General features: G+C 38.5%; 1 protein-coding gene across 2 annotated transcripts in view; it reads left to right on the forward strand.

Moving 5' to 3' along the window:
• CPO (carboxypeptidase O) overlaps nucleotides 1–27,329 on the forward strand; it is a 445,436-nt gene that overhangs the window by 405,851 nt on the left and 12,256 nt on the right. For both annotated transcript variants that reach the window (XM_053698643.1, XM_053698641.1), the window contains exons 10-11: nucleotides 14,340–14,542; nucleotides 17,724–17,808. In XM_053698643.1, the coding sequence (XP_053554618.1) occupies nucleotides 14,340–14,542; nucleotides 17,724–17,808 (288 nt within the window). The remainder of the gene's footprint in view (nucleotides 1–14,339; nucleotides 14,543–17,723; nucleotides 17,809–27,329) is intronic.

Here is a 27,329-nt window from a genome sequence, read left to right on the forward strand (position 1 = left end):
GGCATGGGATTTAATACCAATAACAAAAGCTGATCTGGAGCATTTGGTCTCAAAGCAAGACATCAATGCAAACTTTGAGAAGCTTCTAGAAAACATAGAAATTTTACAAAATACTGTGACAAGTAGCCTAGTGGATCTAAAGCAAGAAGTTGTGGAGTTGGGAACAAGAGTAAACTCTTTGGAAGAAAGTGGTGATTCCATGGTAGAGGGATTAAATGAAGTGCCGTCTCAGGTCTCTTCTCAGCGACATGATATAGAGGATATATATATGATAAGCTGGAAGATTTGGAGAATCGGAGCCGTCACTGCAACTTGCGACTAAAAGGTGTCCCAGAATCAGTAAACCCTAAAGATTTAACTACATATCTCCTCCACCTCTTCCATAGTATTACAGGATCTGTGGGAGACGAGAAGTTTCAGATGGAAAGGGCGCATCGGGCTCTTAGGCCTAAGCCTAAATGGGATGAACCCCCAAGAGATGTTATCATCAAGATGCTTAGATTCCAGGAGAAAGAAGAAATTCTGGCAGCAGCACAGAAAAATCCTACATTCAGGAATCAGGGTAACATTGTTTAATTTTTTCAGGATTTATGTTTGAGGATACTACAGAGGAGGAGTGCCCTTCGACCTATTACACTTCTCCTGAGGAAAAATCAAGTGCCATATAGATGGGGCTTTCCTTTTGCACTACATAAAATGTAGGAGAACAGGACATTCACCATTAAAGAGCCCCAGGAGTTACCAGTAGATTGAAGCTAGAACCCCCAGTATTCATGCAACACAGGGAACCCACAGAAAACATTACCCAAGCGAGGAAATCTCTCCAGAAGAAGTGGTCCAAGATTCCAGAAAAGAAGCGAAAGACCTGAGTCATCGGGAAGAATTTTCCGAAAGCAGAGATTTAGGTGACTATTATTTCACCTAATGATGCCTGCCTGAGGAAGGGGTACTACTTGTGAGTACTCATGGACTACCAAGTCACCGGACCAGTTGGCAGATGAGTATAACAGTGTGTTAGTTATGTTTTTTTTTTCACTTTAGTCAGAGTGAAAAAGTTGAACATTTATAAGGAACATGAACTGTGGCATCAAGCCGAGATCGTAGTTATACTGACTGTTACGAAGTCTTTCCAATTTTAACATGAAAGAAAGTTTGCTCTCTGTTGTAGATATTTTATTATTACAGAAATGTTATTCCTATTACTGAATCTTTTAAGATTGTACCATAAGAGACTAGGTACCAAGAATTCTATGCAATCATTATATAAAAATCGTCATAAAAAATACAATATCTAGAAGATGTTATGAAACTGCACTTTGGTATATAATGTTGTGTGGTCCTAAAAGGACTAAAGAAGTTTTTGTTTATGTTTCTTGTTGTTATTTACTGTTTTTTTTTTTTTTTTTAAACCAGGTATTATCTTTTGTGTATGTAATTAAGGAACAGGAGAGAGGGAGAGGAGAGTGGGAGGCAAAGGTATTACGGAAAATCGAGGTACAATGTCTTTATCATTATGTGTATACTACCCCCAGAGAGGCTGGGGATTGGGGGAAGAGGAGAGATAGGCAGATAAGAAATTATGATAAATAAATTAAAATTAGTTTCCCACAGTCTAAGGGATCTAAATAAGGATAATAAAAGGTGCACAGCCATGACACATAGGGGGGTAGTTATCAAGCCGTCTACTTTCCTGCCTTCGCCGGCCCAATACGCCCGCCTAAGCTCGCCTACCTTCGCCGCCGCGGACCTGAAAAAATACGCCTAAGTTATCAAATAAAGCTGTCAAAAAGCCGCGGGGCGATGAGCAGCGGACTGTGACAGTTATCACTCATCCGATCTCGCTGCTCTTCGGCTTTTTCACAGCTTTATTGCTAGCCTGTCACTAAGCACTCACACTAAACTACACTGTTCTACCCCCTATACCGGCGCCCCCGGAGCCTCCCGCAACTAAATAAAGTTACTAACCCCTAAACCGCCGCTCCTAGACCCCGCCGCAAGTCTCATAAATGTATTAACCCCTAAACCGCCGCTCCTAGACCCCGCCGCAAGTCTCATAAATGTATTAACCCCTAAACCGCCGCTCCTAGACCCTGCCGCAACTCTTATAAATGTATTAACCCCTAAACCGCCGCTCCCGGACACCGCTGCCACCTACATTATACCTAGTAACCCCTATCCTGCCCCCCTATACCGTCGCCCTCTATTATAAAATTATTAACCCCTATCCTGCTGATCCCGCACCTCTCCGCAACTAAATAAATAGTTTAACCCCTAAACCGCCGCTCCATGAACCCGCCGCAACCTATATTAAACCTATTAACCCCTATCCTGCCCCCCCTACACCGTCGCCACCTATAATAAATTTATTAACCCATATCCTGCCCCCCACTACGCCGCCGCCACTGTAATAAAATTATTAACCCCTAAACCTAAGTCTAAACCTAACCCTAACGCCCCCCTAACTTAAATATTAATTAAATAAATCTAAATAAATTAACTCTTATTAACTAAATGAATCCTATTTAAAACTAAATACTTACCTTTAAAATAAACCCTAATATAGCTACAATATAAATAATAATTATATTCTAGCTATCTTAGGATTTATTTTTATTTTACAGGTACCTTTCAATTTATTTTAACTAGGTACAATAGCTATTAAATAGTTATTAACTATTTAATAGCTTACCTAGCTAAAATAAAGAGATATGTACCTGTGAAATAAATCCTAACCTAAGTTACAATTACACCTAACACTACACTATACTTTAATAAATTATTCCTATTTAAAAATAAATACTTACCTGTAAAATAAACCCTAAGATAGCTACAATATAATTAATAATTATATTATAGCTATCTTAGGATTTATATTTATTTTACAGGTAACTTTGTATTTATTTTAGCTAGTTAGAATAGTTATTAAATAGTTATTAACTATTTAATAACTACCTAGCTAAAAGAAATACAAAATTACCTGTAAAATAAATCCTAACTTAAGTTACAATTAAACCTAATACTACACTATCATTAAATTAATTAAATAAACTACCTACAAATAACTACAATTAAATACAATTACATAAACTAACTAAAGTACAAAAAATAAAAAAAGCTAAGTTACAAAAAATAAAAAAATAAGTTACAAACATGTTAAAAATATTACAACAATTTTAAGCTACTTACACCTAATCTAAGCCCCCTAATAAAATAACAAACCCCCCCAAAATAAAAAAATGCCCTACCCTATTCTAAATTAAATAAATTTCAAAGCTCTTTTACCATACCAGCCCTTAAAAGGGCCATTTGTGGGGGCATGCCCCAAAGAAAACAGCTCTTTTGCCTGTAAAAGAAAAATACAACCCCCCCAACATTAAAACCCACCACCCACATACCCCTAATCTAACCCAAACCCCCCTTACAAAAACCTAACACTAATCCCCTGAAGATCATCCTATCTTGAGTCGTCTTCACTCAGCCGAGCCACCGATGGAACTGAAGAGGACATCCGGAGCGGAAGAAGTTAATCCTCCAAGCGGCGCTGAAGAAATCTTCCATCCGATGAAGTCATCATCCAGGCGGCGCTGAAGAAAAGTCTTCGATCCGGCCGATGTCATCTTCAAAGAGGCGCTGAAGAGGTCTTCTATCCAGGCGAAGTCATCTTCCAAGCCGGGTCTTGAATCTTCCTTCCGCCGACGCGGAACCACCTTCTTCACCGACGGACTACGACGAATGACTTCTCCTTTAAGGGACGTCATCCGAGATGGCGTCCCCTCAATTCCGATTGGCTGATAGGATTCTATCAGCCAATCGGAATTAAGGTAGGAAAATCTGATTGGCTGATGTAATCAGCCAATCAGATTCAAGTTCAATCCGATTGGCTGATCCAATCAGCCAATCAGATTGAGCTTGCATTCTATTGGCTGATCGGAACAGCCAATAGAATACGAGCTCAATCTGATTGGCTGATTCCATCAGCCAATCAGATTTTTCCTACCTTAATTCCGATTGGCTGATAGAATCCTATCAGCCAATCGGAATTGAGGGGACGCCATCTTGGATGACGTCCCTTAAAGGAGCCGTCATTCGTCGTAGTCCGTCGGTGAAGAAGGTGGTTCCGCGTCGGCGGAAGGAAGATTCAAGACCCGGCTTGGAAGATGACTTCGCCCGGATAGAAGACCTCTTCAGCGCCTCTTTGAAGATGACATCGGCCGGATCGAAGACTTTTCTTCAGCGCCGCCTGGATGATGACTTCATCGGATGGAAGATTTCTTCAGCGCCGCTTGGAGGATTAACTTCTTCCGCTCCGGATGTCCTCTTCAGTTCCATCGGTGGCTCGGCTGAGTGAAGACGACTCAAGGTAGGATGATCTTCAGGGGATTAGTGTTAGGTTTTTGTAAGGGGGGTTTGGGTTAGATTAGGGGTATGTGGGTGGTGGGTTTTAATGTTGGGGGGGGTTGTATTTTTCTTTTACAGGCAAAAGAGCTGTTTTCTTTGGGGCATGCCCCCACAAATGGCCCTTTTAAGGGCTGGTAAGGTAAAAGAGCTTTGAAATTTATTTAATTTAGAATAGGGTAGGGCATTTTTTTATTTTGGGGGGGTTTGTTATTTTATTAGGGGGCTTAGATTAGGTGTAAGTAGCTTAAAATTGTTGTAATATTTTTAACATGTTTGTAACTTATTTTTTTATTTTTTGTAACTTAGCTTTTTTTATTTTTTGTACTTTAGTTAGTTTATGTAATTGTATTTAATTGTAGTTATTTGTAGGTAGTTTATTTAATTAATTTAATGATAGTGTAGTATTAGGTTTAATTGTAACTTAAGTTAGGATTTATTTTACAGGTAATTTTGTATTTCTTTTAGCTAGGTAGTTATTAAATAGTTAATAACTATTTAATAACTATTCTAACTAGCTAAAATAAATACAAAGTTACCTGTAAAATAAATATAAATCCTAAGATAGCTATAATATAATTATTAATTATATTGTAGCTATCTTAGGGTTTATTTTACAGGTAAGTATTTATTTTTAAATAGGAATAATTTATTAAAGTATAGTGTAGTGTTAGGTGTAATTGTAACTTAGGTTAGGATTTATTTCACAGGTACATTTCTCTTTATTTTAGCTAGGTAAGCTATTAAATAGTTAATAACTATTTAATAGTTATTGTACATGGTTAAAATAAATTGAAAGTTACCTGTAAAATAAATATAAATCCTAAGATAGCTAGAATATAATTATTATTTATATTGTAGCTATATTAGGGTTTATTTTAAAGGTAAGTATTTAGTTTTAAATAGGATTCATTTAGTTAATAAGAGTTAATTTATTTAGATTTATTTAATTAATATTTAAGTTAGGGGGGCGTTAGGGTTAGTGTTAGACTTAGGTTTAGTGGTTAATAATTTTATTACAGTGGCGGCGGCGTAGTGTGGGGCAGGATAGGGGTTAATAAATTTATTATAGGTGGCGACGGTGTAGGGGGGGCAGATTAGGGGTTAATAAATTTATTATAGGTGGCGACGGTGTAGGGGGGGCAGGATAAGGGTTAATACATTTAATATAGGTTGCGGCGGGTTCAGGGAGCGGCGGTTTAGGGGTTAATACATTTATTATAGTTGCGGTGGGCTCCGGGAGCGGCGGTTTAGGGGGTAATATGTATAGAGTAGCTTGCGGTGGGCTCCGGGAGCGGCGGTTTAGGGGGTAATAACTTTATTTAGTTGCGGCGGTGTAGGGGGGGCAGATTAGAGGTGTTTAGACTCGGGGTACATGTTAGGGTGTTAGGTGCAGACAGCTCCCATAGAAATCAATGGGATGTCTGTCAGCAGTGAACTTGTACTTTCGCTATGGTCAGACTCCCATTGATTCCTATGGGATCCGCCGCCTCCAGGGGTGGCGGATTGAAAACCAGGTACGCTGGGCCGTAAAAGTGCCGAGCGTACCTGCTAGTTTTTTGATAGCTAGCAAAAGTAGTGAGAATGTGCCGCACTTGTGTGCGGAACATCTGGAGTGACGTAAGAATCGATCTGTGTCGGACTGAGTCCGGCGGATCGATGCTTACGTCACAAAATTCTACTTTTGCCGGTCTCGAGCCTTTGATAACTAAGGCGAATCAGCCTCGGAATTCCAGCGTATTTGAGGTTGACGGCTTGATAACTAGGCCCCATTATTTGAAGCTGAAAGCAATTGTTATATTTCTACAGGAGACACATTTCGTGACCCAGACAATACCGAAGTATTGGACACAACAATTTCCCCAACACTTTCATTCCACAACGGACTCTAAAAAAAGGGGGGGGTGACAATTTTACTACCTTAGTCCTTAGACTTTGTCACTGAAAAAAGTGATTAGGGATAAAGAGGGTAGATACGTGATTGCTCAGGGAATGATTCAAGATACAAAAATCACACTGTGTAATATATACGCCCCTAATGAGGCACAAAATGCCTTCTTCCAGCAGATATTGCATCTACTTACACAGTGGTCTCAGAATAGAATAATTTTGGCAGGGGATTTCAATGTATCTATCACTTCTTTCTCAGATGAGGCAACCTCAAAAATGACCAATAAACAACACAGACATAACACTATAGTTAAGTCAATTAGAGATTCATTGGAGGTACATAATCTTATTGATTCTTGGGAGGGGGTAGGTAACTCTAAACACGACTACACATACTTCTCATCGGCACATAAGTTGTACTCCACTTTAGATTATATTTATGTCAGCCAAATATTAGCCCCCAATCTGGTGACTTCAAGCACACAAGTGTTTGTTTGGTCGGACCATTCCTTGGGGATTTTAGAGCTTTCAGGGATATTGAATTTCTCCAGACACAGATCATGGACATATATTCCCACACTGCTTAAGAATCCAGAGATACCTGGGAGAATAATGAAAGCAGTCCAGGAATACTGGAAGATAAATGTGGGGTCCACTAGAAATCCATTAGTAACTTGGGTCACTCATAAACCTTTCCTGAGAGGTCTTCTCATTAAAAAGAAATCGATACTTATTAAAAAAATCGACACAGTTAGTAGGCGATCTGCAGAAGGAAGTTGAAAGGCTTGAAAAAGACCATCAGCGCACCTTATCGACTGGGGTATATAAGAATCTTCTGTCCAAAAGACAGGAGTTAGCCAAAATACTCAATGAGTCATATACTGTATCAGAGCGACTCTGAGATTAAAAGCCCACTATTATGTCTACGTGAACAAGCCGGATAAATACCTGGCATTCAAATTATGGGAAAGAAACACATTTTTTTCTATACCCACAATACAAAAAAAATGGGGCACCCACCTCAAATCCTCAGGAATTTACTGAAAGTTTTGCTCAATATTATGAGCTACTATATGATGGGAAGAAGGTGTCCCCGGGGATCTTACTTTACAAAAAAATAGACTTCTAAAAAAAGGCAAAGTTGAATATAATTAAGGTCTCAGATCTCACAAATCTTAATTCACGAAGATACTGACAGTAATTAAAGACCTTAAGGCAGGAAAAGCAGCGGGTCCAGACGGCCTTACAGGAGAATATTACAAACTCTTTAAGAAGGAGCTAATACCTAATTTGCTAGCCTTTTGCAATGGGATCTTGGAGGGGTGGGAGTTACCTCAAGAGATGTTACAAGCAAAGATTGTGTTAATATCAAAGGCAGGAAAGAACATAACATTTTGCCAAAATTATAGGCCGATATCCCTGATAAATCTAGATATTAAAATTTTTACAAAAATTATGGCGAATCGTTTGAAAATAATACTGCCCTCACTGATCCATCGAAATCAGGTGGTTTTTGTTAGAGAACAGGAAGCCCCTGATAATATTAGGAGAATATTGACTTTAGTAGACTATTTAGTCACAACTGAAAAAACAGCCTTACCCCTATTACTAGACGCAGAAAGGGCGTTTGATAGGGTAGACTGGAATTTCATGTTTCAGGTGCTGGACACCATAGGATTCAAGGGCGCCTTTATCCGGGCACTTTGAACTATATATTCTCGGCCGATGGCTATGGTGGGAGCGGCAGGGTACTTGTCGAGGTACATTGATGTTTTAAATGGGACCCATTAGGGATGCCCGCTCTCGTCATTGCTGTTTTCCATTTGCATAGAACTGCTGGCCTCGCTTATTAGACAGTCAGGAGACATTTCGGGAATCCAACTAACACATTCTGAACATAAACTTACACTATTTAGTGACGATTTCTTGTTGACCTTAACTAGACCTCTGATCTCTTTGCCTAACCTCTATAGTATCCTACGGGAGTTTTCAGAGATATCGGGGTACAAGATTAATTTGGACAAATGTGAGGTCCTTCCAATTTGTCTCCCGCTTTATACCAAGAAAATTATAGAAACAAATTTTGAGTTCACGTGGGTGAAAAGCCATATAACATACCTGGGGGTCAAATTAAATAATACATTTTCAGATCTATATAAGTTAAACTATGTCCCTATTTATAAAAATATTAGGAAAGACTTAGATAAATGTAGAAGGGGTCATTTTCCGTGGTACAGGAGATTATAAATTATAAAAATGAATGTTCTCCCTAGATTATTGTATCTTTTTTGGGCTTTACCAATCGCGATCCCCCTGGCAGATAGGAATGTTATGCAGGCAACATTTTCTGATTGGAGATAGGAGGGCGAGAATTGCATCACATTTATTGAAGCAACATAGACAGGTGGAGGGGGGCTACCAAACCTGGTGGAATATTACCTCCAGGATGGCACAAACTATCATTTTGGGGAAAAACGGGATATTACTTGGCCAATGATAGAAGCGGAAATTGCTGGATGTGACAGTCCTGCTGATATTTTATGGGACCCCACTTTAACAGCATATTCACTACAATACCGATCTCCAGTTACGCTGAAGGCAGTTCGGATGTGGAATAGGATAACCCAAAAACTGAAGTTATGCTCACCTCAATCCTTGTTTTTGCCCATGACATTTTTGATACCCCTAGAGCTTAGAAATACAGTTGGGAAATGGGAAAATAAGGGATTATATAGGGTAGCGGACTTTCTAAATAAATCTCGAGTGCTTACTTTCAACCAGATTCAAGACAAAATTCAACCATATCAATTACACTGGTTTTTTTATACTGCGGATATCATCGGCTATCACTAAATACATAGCAAATAGACCTGACCAACCACCTACTACCTTGGAAAGAATTTGTAGGGCGCCCTCTAGGGGGAAACATGTGATCTCTCAAATTTATCTACTGATCCAGGATGCAAAATATAATTCCAAATCTCCCTTGGGGGAGAGACATAGGAGAAGTACTAGAGAAAAAGGTGTGGGATAAAATTCTGCTAAACTCTAGTAAAGGAATGTTAAGTGCAGATATGAGGGAAAATTGTATGAAAGTGTCTTTCAGGTGGTACCTTACGCCTGAGAGGACAGCACACTTCACATCACATTTACGGGGGACCTGCTATAGGGGATGTAAGGAGAAGGGGACATATAGACATATGTGGTGGGACCGCTCAAATGTACAGTCACTATGGAGGATGCTATCAGAGTTAATAGGTGGTTTGCTGGATGAAAATATCACATTAACAATCTCACAAGCACTGTTGAATGATAGGGTAAGACCATTCATCTCGGCAGTAAATACATTTATCAAAATACTCGGCACATGTTTGAGAATTTGCATAGCCAGGCACTGGAAGGAGGGAGCACCCACATGGTCAGAGGTAATAGACAAAATCAAAGATATTTATACAATGTCATAATTAGCAGCATGGTCACAGGGGTCTATGGATCATTTCCAAAAAGTGTGGTTTTATTGGATAATGAGGGAGGACACTTGAATGCGCCTTCTCCGGGGATAAAACGAGAGAAAGGATTTATTAAGATTGCTTTGGAGCTCAGGAGGTGGCCAGGAGGTGGCTTTAAAGGCTCTAAAACACTTGCTGTTTAATTAATTAGATAAAGAATATCTCATTAGCAACTTCAAAAACATAATTGGTAATAGCACCCACTTTCCGTTGGAGGTTACGGAAATGCCTGGTAGGGGGGGAGGGGTTAAAGTTTATCGTTTAGTGGGTACTGTTTTCCCTTTTACTGGTTTACATGGGGTGATGGACATCTCGGATTGAACAGGGAATGTGCTCCTCTATCAACTGTGTCACGGGAGGATATGTCCTGCTGATACAGGCCATTGCATCAGCTTCTGACGTGAAGCAATATAAAGGGAGAAAATGTAATACCTAACAAATGGTATCTGGGAATAAAATGTGAAATACATATCAGATATGACTTATTAATAAGGAGATGGAGTACCAAACAGTAGAGAATGAGGGAAGGGGAGAAGTCCAGCAGACGTCCTTTGCTCCCGAAATGTGTTACATTGCGGTTGGCTCCATACAACAAATTTGAGATGAAGATACATTTGTTGCGGAGGAACTAGCGAATGTTAATAACTGTTTTTGTTCTGATCTGTCTATACAAATTACTGTTATGTCTTGAGATGTTAATGAATGTAAAATCAATAAAAACCATTTCAATGAAAAAGTAACTTTAATTAATATTGATTATAAAAACAAACAGCTTAGAAATGTGCTGCCCTGCTACAATTTAAAACACTACAATACTGGTCATGAGAGTAGATCAAGTAAAATTCAAACTTTATCCGTTTATTATTAGAGGTAACTGGGGTCATACGCTCTTAAAAAGATATGTGAGCTAGACAATCTTATATTTTGGGTTGCTGTAATCTTTCCAGGCTTAGATTATGAACACATAATATTGCTGCGAATAATGCTGTTGGTTGCTGACTGCGTTAGAAAGAGTAATACTTATAGGAATAATATTGTGCAGTGAAATCCCATTATGAAATTTGAACTGCAATATTGTTAAAGCCAAAAGGTGATACTGAAGTTGCAAATTTAAAGATTTAAACTTAAGGTTACATTAAAGAGTGGCTAGTAGAGAACCTGACAGTTACACTACAGAGTCTAACTGCCGCCCTGGCTTTGCGCCAGCAATGCGGTAGTTTAAATTCTATCAAAAATATATGTGTAAAGTTGAATGCAATAAATAATCTTAGTTAACCAGTAAAGAGCAACTTTAAAAAATTGGAGGTCCCCTGACGCGGTCGAATTTAACTTGTGCTTCCTCTGATATAATACAATGTTATAGCAAGAGAACGAAGAAAAATTGATAATAGGAGTAAATTAGAAAGTTGCTTAAAAATGCATGCTCTATCTGAATTATAAAAGAAAAAATGTGGGTTCAGTGTCCCTTTAAAGTTACCAGCGACCTACTTACAGCAAAATCAAAAGGCTACTTCTCTCTGTTATACTCCTTGATCTGGCCGCAGCTTTTTATACTATTGACCAGCCCCTTTTACTCTAAACTCTCCAATCCTTCGGCATTTGTGACACAGCCCTTTCAAAGTTCTCTTCCTACCTGTCTAACCGTACCTTTAATGTAGCCTTCTCTGGGGCTTCCTCTGCCCCATCACCACTTTCTGTTGGGGTACCGCAAGGCTCCGTCCTCGGTCCCCTTCTCTAATCAATCTACACGTCATCAATAGGTTCCCTATTAAAGTCCTACTGGTTCCAAAATCATTTGTATGCCGACAACACCCAAATCTACTTCTCTGCACCAGACCTATCTCCTTCCTTGCTAACCCGTGTCACTAACTGTCTTTCTCACATCTCTTCCTGGATGTCCTCTCACTACCTCAAGCTAAATCTCTCCAAAACTGAGCTCCTTATTTTCCCCCATCTTCCAAAATCTCCACCCCTAATCTCTCTATAACTGTCAACAACTCCATCATTACCCCTAACCCGCATGCCCACTGTCTTGGGGTCACACTTGACTTAGATCTTTCTTTTACTCCTCACATTTAGTCCTTGGCTAAATTGTGCTGCTTCCACCTTAAAAAGACATCTCTAAAATTAGACATTTCCTTACACAAGACACAACTAAGATTTTAATTCACTCTCTCATCCTTTCCCGCCTCAACTTCTGCAATTCTGTCCTCTCTGGTCTCCCTAGCTGCCGCCTAGCTCCTTTACAATCCATAATGAATGCCTCCGCCAGGCTCATCTTCCTAACACGTTGCTTTTCATCTACTGCACCTCTCTGCCAATACGTTCACTGGCCTCCTCTTGCCTCCTTGATTCTCTGGAACTCTCTGCCTGGCTCCACAAGTCTCTCCCCTAGTTTTGAAAGCTTCAAGGGCTCCTTAAAGACTCTACTGTTCAGGGATGCATACAACCTACACTAACTTTCTTTATACCAGTTCCTCTTCTCCACTTAAAGGGATACTGAACCCATTTTTTTTATTTCATGATTCAGAGCATGCAATTTTAAACTTTCTAATTTACTCCTATTATCAATTTTTCTTTTTTCTCGTACTATCTTTATTTGAAAAAGAAGGCATCTAAGCTAAGGAGCCAGCCAATTTTTGGTTTTGAAAGCTTCAAGGGCTCCCTAAAGACTCTACTGTTCAGGGATGCATACAACCTACACTAACCTTTCTTTATACCAGTTCCTCTCCTCCATTGCTATCCCCTTGAACCCCCTTAGCATGTAAGCCTAAGAGTCCAGCTGTTTGTAGATCACCTTTTTAAGAGCAGTGCAACTCTTGGCAGGGCCCTCTACCTGTTTGATCCCTATAAATGTTTTCTTATATACCGCCTATGTTTATAGCGCTGCAGAATCTATTGGTGCTCTACTAATATTCAATAATAATAATAATAATAAATAATGAGAGCATGCTTTCCATAGACTCCAATGGGAGCCTTGTTCTGATGCAGTCAGAGATGGCATCAGAACCTAAGCGCAGCAAAGAAGGTAAGTAGCGCAGCAATACATACAAAGAGAAAGATGTAACATTGATTATACAAAATAAATTGAAGACTTAAAGGGATACTGAACCCATTTTTTTTTTTCCTTTCATGATTCAGATAGAGCATGCCATTTTAAACAACTTTCTAATTTACTCCTATTATCAATTTTTATTTATATGCTATCTTTATTTGAAAAAGAAGGCCTCTGAGCCCGCCACTTTTTGGATCAGACACTGGACAGCACTTGCTTATTGGCAGGTGAATTTATCCACCAATCAGCAAGAACAACCCAGGTTGTAAACAAAAAATTTGCAGGCTTCTTAACTTACATTCTTGCTTTTCAAATAAAGATACCAAGAGAATGAAGAAACATTGATAATAGGAGTAAATTAGAAAGTTGCTTAAAATTGCATGCTCTATCTGATTCATGAAAGAAAAAATTTGGTCCAGTGTCCCTTTAAAGCTGCATGCTCTATCTGAATTATAAAAGTTTAGTTTTGACTTTCATGTCCTTTTTTTGTTTGTTTAAACTTTAAACAATTTTTTTTTTATATACTTGTTATGGAACATGAATGTTTGTTTCTAATTCATTTTGCAACTCTTCTTAAAAATATTTGTTAAAGGGATACTGAACCCAAATTTTTTCTTTCATGATTCATATAGAGCATGTAATGGTAAGCAACTTTCTAATGTACTCCTATTATCAATATTTCTTTGTTCTCTTGCTATCTTTATTTGAAAAAGAAGGCATCTAAGCTAAGGAGCCAGCAAAGTTTTGATTCAGAACCATGGACAGCACTTTTTTATTGATGCTGTCCAATCAGCAAAGACAACCCAGGTTGTTTATCAAAATGGGCCGGCATCTAAACTTACATTCTTGCTTTTCAAATAAACATACCAAGAGAATAAAGAAAATTTGATAATAGGAGTTAATTAGAAAGTTGCTTAAAATTGCTATCTGAATCACGAAATAAAAAAATTGGTTTCAGTGTCCCTTTAAGTCTAATGTTAAGGGACATTAAACACTAAATAAATGCTACATACAATTATGCATTCAATGAAAAGATTAGTCTGAGAATAACATGTACATTTATGTTTTTTTAAAGTTTCATTAGTTGTTTACATATTAACAAAATAAGGGCAATGTTTAAGTGTCTATAAATTAATGGGAGCTGCCATGTTGTAATTTAGGTTACTTTCTCTGCTGTGGCCAATTAGCGATAGTTATAATATAAATAGGTCACTAGAGTGTGCAGCCAATGGCTGTGTGGAATATAATGGTGTTTTACACTTTCAATTCTAACAGGAACTGAAAAGATCACAGTTTCAGAATGGAATTACAGGAAAAGAAGACAAAATAAATAATGAAAGTATAGTGCCTAGTTTTATATATAAATAAATATATATATGTGTGTGTGTGTGTATGTGTGTGTGTGATTTATTTTATATTACCACCTCAAAGTGTTTAATGCCCCTTTAAGTACTCAGTTTAATGTTACAATGTATCTCATATTTCTAAAGATGTTGGATCTTCAAAAAACTGCAGTGCCAATTCATTCTGTGGAAATTCACCTGCATCTGAACCAGAGACAAGGGCAGTGGTTAATTTTATGGAAAGCAGGAAGTCGGACATTATTTGCTACCTAACGATTCATTCATACAGCCAGTTCATCCTTACAGCTTATGGATACACTACAGAACTGCCAAAGAGTTACAATGAAACGGTAACTGCAATGTAATATTTAAAGGAACATACGTTTCTAGTATTGCAATTCAAATTCATTTTTTTTATCTAGTAGAGTAACTTAGTTATATCACTGGCTGTGAAAATAAAAGTGCATTTATGCTATTCATGTCTTTTCCCTAAATTCTGAACTATTATGTTTCTGTCTTAAGTTGAGATAATAGAGATATATGGTTTAATCACATGTAATTCACCTTGTCTATCCATAGAATCTTTTAAGGAACAAATATTTGTCACATGAATAATAGTGTGAATCCTTCATAAGATCCACTCCTACGTTTTGAAGATTCACAGAAGGGATCAAAAACTATATCAGATCTGGAACAGGGATGATACTCTTTCACTTTAAATCTGACATTGAATAACTTAATTCATAGGGGGGATTTAAAAATGAGCAGCAGAGGCTGCTTTCTTCACGCGTAGTTTCTATTGATCCGGAAACGACTGCAATCATGATTCACACCACCTGAATGTGCAGGGAGCGGCATTGCACAAGCACAAGAAATTATTTTAAAGCATATTAAAAAAATAAAATAAAAATAACAGAACAAAAACAGATGAACCTATGAGAAGTATATAGTAGAATATCCTTAATTCCAGAGGCATCAGATTCCCCCAGAGGTTTTTGTAACTATAGGGTCGCTGCTGACAAGCTTGCTGCACTTTTTTTTGTAGGTAATGAAGTAAGATGATATTATGAGTGTGTTATCCAGCCATCACAATCCCAAAATGCTTATGTGGTTTAATACCAGTGAAGATGGAAATCATTGCCTTCCAAATAAGAATGAAGTTATTTGCAACATTAATCTTGGGATTTAGTAATTCAAAAACCAAATGCGCACAATAAAAAGCATTCAAAATGTCATTATCAGGGGTTTAGCGATTATATCACAGGTTGTATGTCAATTGATCCCTTTTAATAACGTGTAGTGATGCTAGGTGACGTGTTATTAAAGGGACATTGTACACTAGATTTTTCTTTGCATAAATGTTTTGTAGATAATCCATTTATATAGCCAATCTGGGAGTGTTTTTGTAACAATGTTTAGTTTTGCTTATTTTTTTTATTAACATTGTGCTGATTTTCAGACACCTAACCAAGCCCCAAAGTTTTAGATGTATACTGATATATACAGACTCCTGCTTGCTCCTGTTTCTGTAAAGGGTATTTTCATATGCAGGGGAGGGTCTGATCTTTATGCTTTCCCAGCCCCTTTCAGTGGGGGTCCCAGCCTAACCCCACCAACAGTGCTAAACTGGGAGCTTCTAAGTACATTTTTAAAAGGTTTATACTGGATTTTTATATCAGTAGCTGTGCATATTCTTCTTTATAATAGTGTCTATTACATGCAGTTATATGAATATTGGTGTATACTGTCCCTTTAACCTTTTATGCTACAAAATGATAGAGATGTGTGTATGTCTCTTTAAGGGCATTGAGTAGAGGCATTATCGGCAGAGTGGGAATACAGTATGTGTTTGTTTTGTTATGGATTTTGCTCATTATAATTTGTACTTTAAGTGATGGATTAGTAATACTTGGTAACAATTCAGAAAGTGTTGTCTGAGTTTTAGTCCTTTTAGCTGCGGAATTTAAAAAGGTGAAAAATGGCCCTGTAAATGTGTCTTTCAGTATTTGATCAGAATAATGGACTGGCTAATTTAAAAAAGTGTTGCCAATAAACAATGAAAATGGCTGATAATGGTCATGTGGATATAGAAAACAGCGAATAAGCAGTTTTTAAAGGGACAGTATACACAAATTTTCATTTAAAGGGACAGTCAAGTCCGCAAAAAACTTTCATGTTTCAAATAGGGCATGTAATTTTAAACAACTTTCCAATTTACTTTTATCACCAATTTTGCTTTGTTCTCTTCTTAGTTGAAAGCTAAACCTAGGAGGTTCATATGCTAATTTCTTAGACCTTGAAGGCCACCTCTAATCTAAATGCATTTTGATAGTTTTTCACCACTAGAGGGCATTATTTCAGGTGTTTCATATAGATAACATTGAGCTCATGCACATGAATTTACCATGGAGACAGCTCTGATTGGCTGTACTTGATACAAGGTAATTAAAACGTGTATAATTATAACTGTGTTGGTTGTGCAAAACTGGGAAATTGGTAATTAAGGGATTATCTATCTTTTAAAACAACAAAAATTCTGGTGTTGACTGTCCCTTTAACTGCATGTAATAGACACTACTATAAAGAATAATATGCACAGATACTGATCTAAAAATGCAGTATAAAACCGTTTAAAATGTACTTAGAAGCTCTCAGTTTAGCACTGTTAAAAAAGGTAGCTGAAACAACCAATGAAAGTGGTTCTATAGCAAAAAAGCAGACACTCCCCCTCCCTCTGCATATGAAAAGACTCTTTACACAAGCAGGTGCAAGCTGGAGTGGGTATACATCAGTATTCTCCTAAAACTTTGGGGCTTGGTTAGGAGTCTAAAAATCAGTGCAGTGTTATTTAAAAATAAGCAAAACTATACATTTAAAAATTCAGGAAGTAAACATTAGACAGATGTAACTTATGTAAACAAATTGCTGTGGAGCGGTTAGTTTGCATGTTCAGAGTATTAACAGGTGGTATTAGAGTTATACAGAGGGGATTCTGACCTAAAATGCAGCGTAATGCTCAGGGCCAAGATCTGCGCCTTGTTAATGAATCAGTAATAACAATATATATTTTTGGTTAATGTATTGCCTTTTACTAAAGAGACTTTGGGGCCGATTTAAGAAAGTGCGAGCAGACATGATGTGATGTAACGTATTATATCCACCGCACTTCAATAAATGCCGACAGAATACGCTCTCGGCATTTATCATTGCACAAGCAGTTCTTGTGAACTGCTTGTGCAATGCCGCCCCCTGCAGATTCGCGGCCAATCGGCCTCTAGCAGGGGGTGTCAATCAGCCCAATCGTATAGGATCGGGCTGATTGATGTCCGCAGTCTCAGAGCAGGTGGATCAGTTACGGGGCAGCAGTCTTAGACCGCTGCTTCATAACTGCTGTTTCTGGCGAGCCTGAAGTCTCGCGCGGAAACAAGGGGCATCAAGCTCCATTCAGAGCTTGATAATTCACCCCCTTTGGCCTTTCATTTGGTCTGTTGTGATCATTGACACCAATCGTTTTTTTTTATTTTACAACAGTTCAAAGTGGCAAAGATGGCGGCATCAGCATTGAAGAAAAAGCACGGCACAGATTATAGTGTGGGAACGTTTGCCGATCTCCTGTGTAAGTACAGAATGTTCTCATTACACTAACATGACTGGAATTATCTCGAAGATAACAAGACAACCAACCTATGCTGCTCCACTGTAATGTGTTTTTGTATAAAAGTGTATAAATAGGAATATTCTATAAATAGAGCAATCTGTTCTCAATACAAATGTTTTTACTGTATATTTTATCTACATTTCTGTGCTATTCTGTGGGCAGTATGTATTGTATTCACAGTCTATGAGCACCTTTAAGAGTTTTTCATATTGATACTTTGTGAGTGCGTGACTATCTGCATGTGATGGGGATATGATGAAGGAAGCTGGTACCTGAGAAATCTGTAAGAACCAAATATGAAAATCTATTGTGGCATAAATTATAATAAGTGCAATATCAAGTTAAAGGGGCAGTCTACTTGAAAATTGTTATTGTTTAAAAAGATAGATAATCGCTTTGTTACCAATATCCCCAGTTTTGCATGACTAACGCAGTTGTATTAATACTCTTTTTGCCTCTATGATTAACTGTATCCAACCACTGCAGATTGTCTCTTACCTTGGTGCTTTTTTTTAGCTCTTTACATTCTTGCATTTTAGCCAATCAGTGCTGGTTCTTGTATAACATCCTTATTCTCCACAGGAGTGAGCCAATGTATCTATATGGCACACAGGAACTAGCACTGTTTGGCTGTAATGCAAGAAAGTAAAAAAAAGAGCACTGAGATATAAGGGTTGGTCAACAGGGGCTTAGAAACAGACAAACTTAGAGGTTATAAAGTATATTAAAGTGATGGTAAATGTTGATCCAAATAATAATAAAATGTTATTTGGTGTTAATACGTGTTTGATCACTATGGCCTAGATTTGGAGTTTGGCGGTAGATGGGCTGTTAACGCTCCGCGGGCTTTTTTCTGGCCGCAGCATAAAATTAACTCTGGTATCGAGAGTTCAAAAAAATGCTGCGTTAGGCTCCAAAAAATTAGCGTAGAGCATTTTTACCGCAAATGCAACTCTCGATACCAGAGTTGCTTACGGACGCGGCCAGCCTCAAAAACGTGCTCGTGCACGATTCTCCCATAGGAAACAATGGGGCTGTTTGAGCTGTAAAAAAACCTAACACCTGCAAAAAAGCAGCGTTCAGCTCCTAACGCAGCCCCATTGTTTCCTATGGGGAAACACTTCCTACGTCTGCACCTAACACTCTAACATGTACCCCGAGTCTAAACACCCCTAACCTTACACTTATTAACCCCTAATCTGCCGCCCCCGCTATCGCTGACCCCTGCATATTTTTTTTAACCCCTAATCTTCCGCTCCGTACACCGCCGCAACCTACGTTATCCCTATGTACCCCTAATCTGCTGCCCCTAACACAGCCGACCCCTATATTATATTTATTAACCCCTAACCTGCCCCCCACAACGTCGCCGCCAGCTACCTACAATAATTAACCCCTAATCTGCCGACCGCAAAGCACCGCCACCTACGTTATCCTTATGTACCCCTAATCTGCTGCCCCTAACACCGCCGACCCCTATATTATATTGATTAACCCCTAATCTGCCCCCCACAACGTCGCCGACACCTGCCTACACTTATTAACCCCTAATCTGCCGAGCGGACCTGAGCGCTACTATAATAAAGTTATTAACCCCTAATACGCCTCACTAACCCTATCATAAATAGTATTAACCCCTAATCTGCCCTCCCTAACATCGCCGACACCTAACTTCAATTATTAACCCCTAATCTGACGACCGGAGCTCACCGCTACTATAATAAATGGATTAACCCCTAAAGCTAAGTCTAACCCTAACACTAACACCCCCCTAAGTTAAATATAATTTAAATCTAACAAAATTAATTAACTCTTATTAAATAAATTATTCCTATTTAAAGCTAAATACTTACCTGTAAAATACATCCTAATATAGCTACAATATAAATTATAATTATATTGTAGCTATTTTAGGATTAATATTTATTTTACAGGCAACTTGGTAATTATTTTAACCAGGTACAATAGCTATTAAATAGTTAAGAACTATTTAATAGTTACCTAGTTAAAATAATAACAAAATTACCTGTAAAATAAATCCTAACCTAAGTTATAATTAAACCTAACACTACCCTATCAATAAATTAATTAAATAAAATACCTACAATTACCTACAATTAACCTAACACTACACTATCAATAAATAAATTAAATACAATTTCTACAAATAACTACAATTACATAAACTAACTAAAGTACAAAAAATAAAAAAGAACTAAGTTAAAAAAAATAAAAAAATATTTACAAACATAAGAAAAATATTACAACAAGTTTAAACTAATTCCACCTACTCTAAGCCCCCTAATAAAATAACAAAGACCCCCAAAATAAAAAATTCCCTACCCTATTCTAAATTAATAAATGTAAAAGCTCTTTTACCTTACCAGCCCTGAACAGGGCCCTTTGCGGGGCATGCCCCAAGAAAATCAGCTCTTTTGCCTGTAAAAAAAAACATACAATACCCCCCCCCCAACATTACAACCCACCACCCACATACCCCTAATCTAACCCAAACCCCCCTTAAATAAACCTAACACTAAGCCCCTGAAGATCTTCCTACCTTGTCTTCACCATCCAGGTATCACCGATCCGTCCTGGCATCCGGTGCTGAAGAGGTCCAGAAGAGGCTCCAAAGTCTTCCTCCTATCCGGCAAGAAGAGGACATCCGGACCGGCAAACATCTTCTCCAAGCGGCATCTTCGATCTTCTTCCATCCGGTGCGGAGCGGGTCCATCTTGAATCAGCCGACGCGGATCCATCCTCTTCTTCCGGCGTCTCCCGACGAATGACGGTTCCTTTAAGGGACGTCATCCAAGATGGCGTCCCTCGAATTCCGATTGGCTGATAGGATTCTATCAGCCAATCGGAATTAAGGTAGGAATATTCTGATTGGCTGATGGAATCAGCCAATCAGAATCAAGTTCAATCCGATTGGCTGATCCAATCAGCCAATCAGATTGAGCTCGCATTCTATTGGCTGTTCCGATCAGCCAATAGAATGCGAGCTCAATCTGATTGGCTGATTGGATCAGCCAATAGGATTGAACTTGATTCTGATTGGCTGATTCCATCAGCCAATCAGAATATTCCTACCTTAATTCCGATTGGCTGATAGAATCCTATCAGCCAATCGGAATTCGAGGGACGCCATCTTGGATGACGTCCCTTAAAGGAACCGTCATTCGTCGGGAGACACCGGAAGAAGAGGATGTTCTTTTATTAGGGGGCTTAGAGTAGGTGTAATTAGTTTAAAATTGTTGTAATATTTTTCTTATGTTTGTAAATATTTTTTTATTTTTTGTAACTTAGTTCTTTTTTATTTTTTGTACTTTAGTTAGTTTATGTAATTGTAGTTATTTGTAGAAATTGTATTTAATTTATTTATTGATAGTGTAGTGTTAGGTTAATTGTAGGTAATTGTAGGTATTTTATTTAATTAATTTATTGATAGGGTAGTGTTAGGTTTAATTATAACTTAGGTTAGGATTTATTTTACAGGTAATTTTGTTATTATTTTAACTAGGTAACTATTAAATAGTTCTTAACTATTTAATAGCTATTGTACCTGGTTAAAATAATTACCAAGTTGCCTGTAAAATAAATATTAATCCTAAAATAGCTACAATATAATTATAATTTATATTGTAGCTATATTAGGATGTATTTTACAGGTAAGTATTTAGCTTTAAATAGGAATAATTTATTTAAGAATAGTTAATTAATTTCGTTAGATTTAAATTATATTTAATTTAGGGGGGTGTTAGTGTTAGGGTTAGACTTAGCTTTAGGGGTTAATCCATTTATTATAGTAGCGGTGAGCTCCGGTCGTCAGATTAGGGGTTAATAATTGAAGTTAGGTGTCGGCGATGTTAGGGAGGGCAGATTAGGGGTTAATACTATTTATGATAGGGTTAGTGAGGCGGATTAGGGGTTAATAACTTTATTATAGTAGCGCTCAGGTCCGCTCGGCAGATTAGGGGTTAATAAGTGTAGGCAGGTGTCGGCGACGTTGTGGGGGGCAGATTAGGGGTTAATAAATATAATATAGGGGTCGGCAGTGTTAGGGGCAGCAGATTAGGGGTACATAAGGATAACGTAGGTGGCGGCGCTTTGCGGTCGGCAGATTAGGGGTTAATTATTGCAGGTAGCTGGCGGCGACGTTGTGGGGGGCAGGTTAGGGGTTAATAAATATAATACAGGGGTCGGCGGGGTTAGGGGCAGCAGATTAGGGGTACATAAGTATAACGTAGGTGGCGGTCGGCAGATTAGGGGTTAAAAAATTTTAATCGAGTGGCGGCGATGTGGGGGGACCTCGGTTTAGGGGTACATAGGTAGTTTATGGGTGTTAGTGTACTTTAGGGTACAGTAGTTAAGAGCTTTATGAACCGGCGTTAGCCCAGAAAGCTCTTAACTCCTGCTATTTTCCGGCGGCTGGAGTTTTGTCGTTAGAGCTCTAACGCTCACTTCAGAAACGACTCTAAATACCGGCGTTAGAAAGATCCCATTGAAAAGATAGGATACGCAATTGACGTAAGGGGATCTGCGGTATGGAAAAGTCGCGGCTGAAAAGTGAGCGTTAGACCCTATTTTGAGTGACTCCAAATACCGGCGGTAGCCTAAAACCAGCGTTAGGAGCCTCTAACGCTGGTTTTCACGGCTACCGCCGAACTCTAAATCTAGGCCTATGTTTTTATTTTTATTTTTTTAATTCAGTCATTTCGTTTAAACTCTATATTTTATTCACAACACGTTATTGATGGTTTCTCAACCCATGTCATTACTTCCTGCTTGATTATTTTAGTCACAAACGGCTAGATTTGGAGTTTTGTCGGTAACAACCCGAAAAACTAACGCCGGCTTTTTTCTGGCCGCACCATAAAAATAACTCTGGTATTGAGAGTCCACATAAAGGCTGCGTTAGGCTCCAAAAAAGGAGCATAGAGCATTTTTAACGCAGCTTCAACTCTCAATACCAGAGTTGCTTACGGACGCGGCCAGCCTAAAAAACGTGCTCGTGCACGATTCCCCCATAGGAAACAATGGGGCTGTTTGAGCTGAAAAAAAACCTAACACCTGCAAAAAAGCCGCGTTCAGCTCTTAACGCAGCCCCATTGTTTGCTATGGGGAAACACTTCCTACGTCTGCACCTAACACTCTAACATGTACCCCGAGTCTAAACACCCCTAACCTTACACTTATTAACCCCTAATCTGCCGCCCCCGCTATCGCTGACACCTGCATTTTATTTTTAACCCCTAATCTGCCTGCTCCGTAAACCGCCGCTACTTACATTATCCCTATGTACCCCTAATCTGCTGCCCCTAACACCGCCGACCCCTATATTATATTTATTAACCCCTAATCTGCCCCCCTCAACGTCGCCTCCACCTGCCTACACTTATTAACCCCTAATCTGCCGAGCGGACCGCACTGCTATTATAATAAAGTTATTAACCCCTAATCCGCCTCACTAACCCTATAATAAATAGTATTAACCCCTAATCTGCCCTCCCTAACATCGCCGACACCTAACTTCAATTATTAACCCCTAATCTGCCGACCGGAGCTCACCGCTATTCTAATAAATGGATTAACCCCTAAAGCTAAGTCTAACCCTAACACTAACACCCCCCTAAATTAAATATAATTTTAATCTAACGAAATTAATTAACTCTTATTAAATAAATTATTCCTATTTAAAGATAAATACTTACCTGTAAAATAAATCCTAATATAGCTACAATATAAATTATAATTATATTATAGCTATTTTAGGATTAATATTTATTTTACAGGTAACTTTGTATTTATTTTAACCAGGTACAATAGCTATTAAATAGTTAAGAACTATTTAATAGCTAAAATAGTTAAAATAATTTCAAAATTACCTGTAAAATAAATACTAACCTAAGTTACAATTAAACCTAACACTACACTATCAATAAATTAATTAAATAAACTACCTACAATTACCTACAATTAACCTAACACTACACTATCAATAAATTAATTAAATACAATTCCTACAAATAAATACAATTAAATAAACTAGCTAAAGTACAAAAAATAAAAAAGAACTAAGTTACAAAAAATAAAAAAATATTTACAAACATAAGAAAAATATTACAACAATTTTAAACTAATTACACCTACTCTAAGCCCCCTAATAAAACAACAAAGCCCCCCAAAATAAAAAATGCCATACCCTATTCTAAATTACTAAAGTTAAAAGCTTTTTTACCTTACCAGCCCTGAACAGGGCCCTTTGCGGGGCATGCCCCAAGAAGTTCAGCTCTTTTGCCTGTAAAAAAAAACATACAATACCCCCCCCCAACATTACAACCCACCACCCACATACCCCTAATCTAACCCAAACCCCCCTTAAATAAACCTAACACTAAGCCCCTGAAGATCATCCTACCTTGTCTTCACCTCACCAGGTATCACCGATCCATCCTGGCTCCAAAATCTTCATCCAACCCAAGCGGGGGTTGGCGATCCATCATCCGGTAGCTGAAGAGGTACAGAAGAGGCTCCAAAGTCTTCATCCTATCCGGGAAGAAGAGGCGATCCGGACCGGCAACCATGTTGATCCAAGCGGCATCTTCTATCTTCATCCGATGACGACCGGCTCCATCCTGAAGACCTCCACCGCGGACCCATCTTCTTCCAGCGACGTCCAACTGAAGAATGACGGTTCCTTTAAGGGACGTCATCCAAGATGGCATCCCTCGAATTCCGATTGGCTGATAGGATTCTATCAGCCAATCGGAATTAAGGTAGGAATATTCTGATTGGCTGATGGAATCAGCCAATCAGAATCAAGTTCAATCCGATCGGAACAGCCATTAGAATGCGAGCTCAATCTGATTGGCTGAATTAAGGTAGGAATATTCTGATTGGCTGATGGAATCAGCCAATCAGAATCAAGTTCAATCCGATCGGAACAGCCAATAAAATGCAAGCTCAATCTGATTGGCTGATTGGATCAGCCAATCGGATTGAACTTGATTCTGATTGGCTGATTCCATCAGCCAATCAGAATATTCCTACCTTAATTCCGATTGGCTGATAGAATCCTATCAGCCAATCGGAATTCGAGGGACGCCATCTTGGATGACGTCCCTTAAAGGAACCGTCATTCGTCGGGAGACGCCGGAAGAAGAGGATGGATCCGCGTCGGCTGATTCAAGATGGACCCGCTCCGCACCGGATGGAAGAAGATCGAAGATGCCGCTTGGAGAAGATGTTTGCCGGTCCGGATGTCCTCTTCTTGCCGGATAGGAGGAAGACTTTGGAGCCTCTTCTGGACCTCTTCAGCACCGGATGCCAGGACGGATCGGTGATACCTGGATGGTGAAGACAAGGTAGGAAGATCTTCAGGGGCTTAGTGTTAGGTTTATTTAAGGGGGGTTTGGGTTAGATTAGGGGTATGTGGGTGGTGGGTTGTAATGTTGGGGGGGGGGTATTGTATGTTTTTTTTTACAGGCAAAAGAGCTGATTTTCTTGGGGCATGCCCCGCAAAGGGCCCTGTTCAGGGCTGGTAAGGTAAAAGAGCTTTTACATTTATTAATTTAGAATAGGGTAGGGAATTTTTTATTTTGGGGGTCTTTGTTATTTTATTAGGGGGCTTAGAGTAGGTGTAATTAGTTTAAACTTGTTGTAATATTTTTCTTATGTTTGTAAATATTTTTTTATTTTTTTTAACTTAGTTCTTTTTTATTTTTTGTACTTTAGTTAGTTTATGTAATTGTAGTTATTTGTAGAAATTGTAATATTCCTACCTTAATTCCGATTGGCTGATAGAATCCTATCAGCCAATCGGAATTCGAGGGACGCCATCTTGGATGACGTCCCTTAAAGGAACCGTCATTCTTCAGTTGGACGTCGCCGGAAGAAGATGGGTCCGCGGTGGAGGTCTTCAGGATGGAGCCGGTCGTCATCGGATGAAGATAGAAGATGCTGCTTGGATCAAGATGGTTGCCGGTCCGGATCGCCTCTTCTTCCCGGATAGGATGAAGACTTTGGAGCCTCTTCTGGACCTCTTCAGCCACCGGATGATGGATCGCCAAACCCGCTTGGGTTGGATGAAGATTTTGGAGCCAGGACGGATCGGTGATACCTGGTGAGGTGAAGACAAGGTAGGATGATCTTCAGGGGCTTAGTGTTAGGTTTATTTAAGGGGGGTTTGGGTTAGATTAGGGGTATGTGGGTGGTGGGTTGTAATGTTGGGGGGGGTATTGTATGATTTTTTTTACAGGCAAAAGAGCTGAACTTCTTGGGGCATGCCCCGCAAAGGGCCCTGTTCAGGGCTGGTAAGGTAAAAGAGCTTTTAACTTTAGTAATTTAGAATAGGGTAGGGCATTTTTATTTTGGGGGGCTTTGTTGTTTTATTAGGGGGCTTAGAGTAGGTGTAATTAGTTTAAAATTGTTGTAATATTTTTCTTATGTTTGTAAATATTTTTTTATTTTTTGTAACTTAGTTCTTTTTTATTTTTTGTACTTTAGCTAGTTTATTTAATTGTATTTATTTGTAGGAATTGTATTTAATTAATTTATTGATAGTGTAGTGTTAGGTTAATTGTAGGTAATTGTAGGTAGTTTATTTAATTAATTTATTGATAGTGTAGTGTTAGGTTTAATTGTAACTTAGGTTAGTATTTATTTTACAGGTAATTTTGTAATTATTTTAACTATTTTAGCTATTAAATAGTTCTTAACTATTTAATAGCTATTGTACCTGGTTAAAATAAATACAAAGTTACCTGTAAAATAAATATTAGTCCTAAAATAGCTATAATATAATTATAATTTATATTGTAGCTATATTAGGATTTATTTTACAGGTAAGTATTTATCTTTAAATAGGAATAATTTATTTAATAAGAGTTAATTAATTTCGTTAGATGTAAATTATATTTAACTTAGGGGGGTGTTAGTGTTAGGGTTAGACTTAGCTTTAGGGGTTAATACATTTATTAGAGTAGCGGTGAGCTCCGGTCGGCAGATTAGGGGTTAATAATTGAAGTTAGGTGTCGGCGATGTTAGGGAAGGCAGATTAGGGGTTAATACTATTTATTATAGGGTTAGTGATGCGGATTAGGGGTTAATAACTTTATTATAGTAGCGCTCAGGTCCGCTCGGCAGATTAGGGGTTAATAAGTGTAGGCAGGTGGAGGCGACGTTGTGGGGGGCAGATTAGGGGTTAATAAATATAATATAGGGGTCGGCGGTGTTAGGGGCAGCAGATTAGGGGTACAGTACAGTAGTTAAGAGCTTTAGAAACCGGCGTTAGCCCAGAAAGCTCTTAACTACTGACTTTTTTCCTGCGGCTGGAGTTTTGTCGTTAGATGTCTAACGCTCACTTCAGAAACGACTCTAAATACCGGAGTTAGAAAAATCCCATTGAAAAGATAGGATACGCAATTGACGTAAGGGGATCTGCGGTATGGAAAAGTTGCGGCTGAAAAGTGAGCGTT

Source organism: Bombina bombina, chromosome 1, assembly GCF_027579735.1.
Source record: "Bombina bombina isolate aBomBom1 chromosome 1, aBomBom1.pri, whole genome shotgun sequence".
Lineage (NCBI taxonomy): Eukaryota > Metazoa > Chordata > Amphibia > Anura > Bombinatoridae > Bombina > Bombina bombina.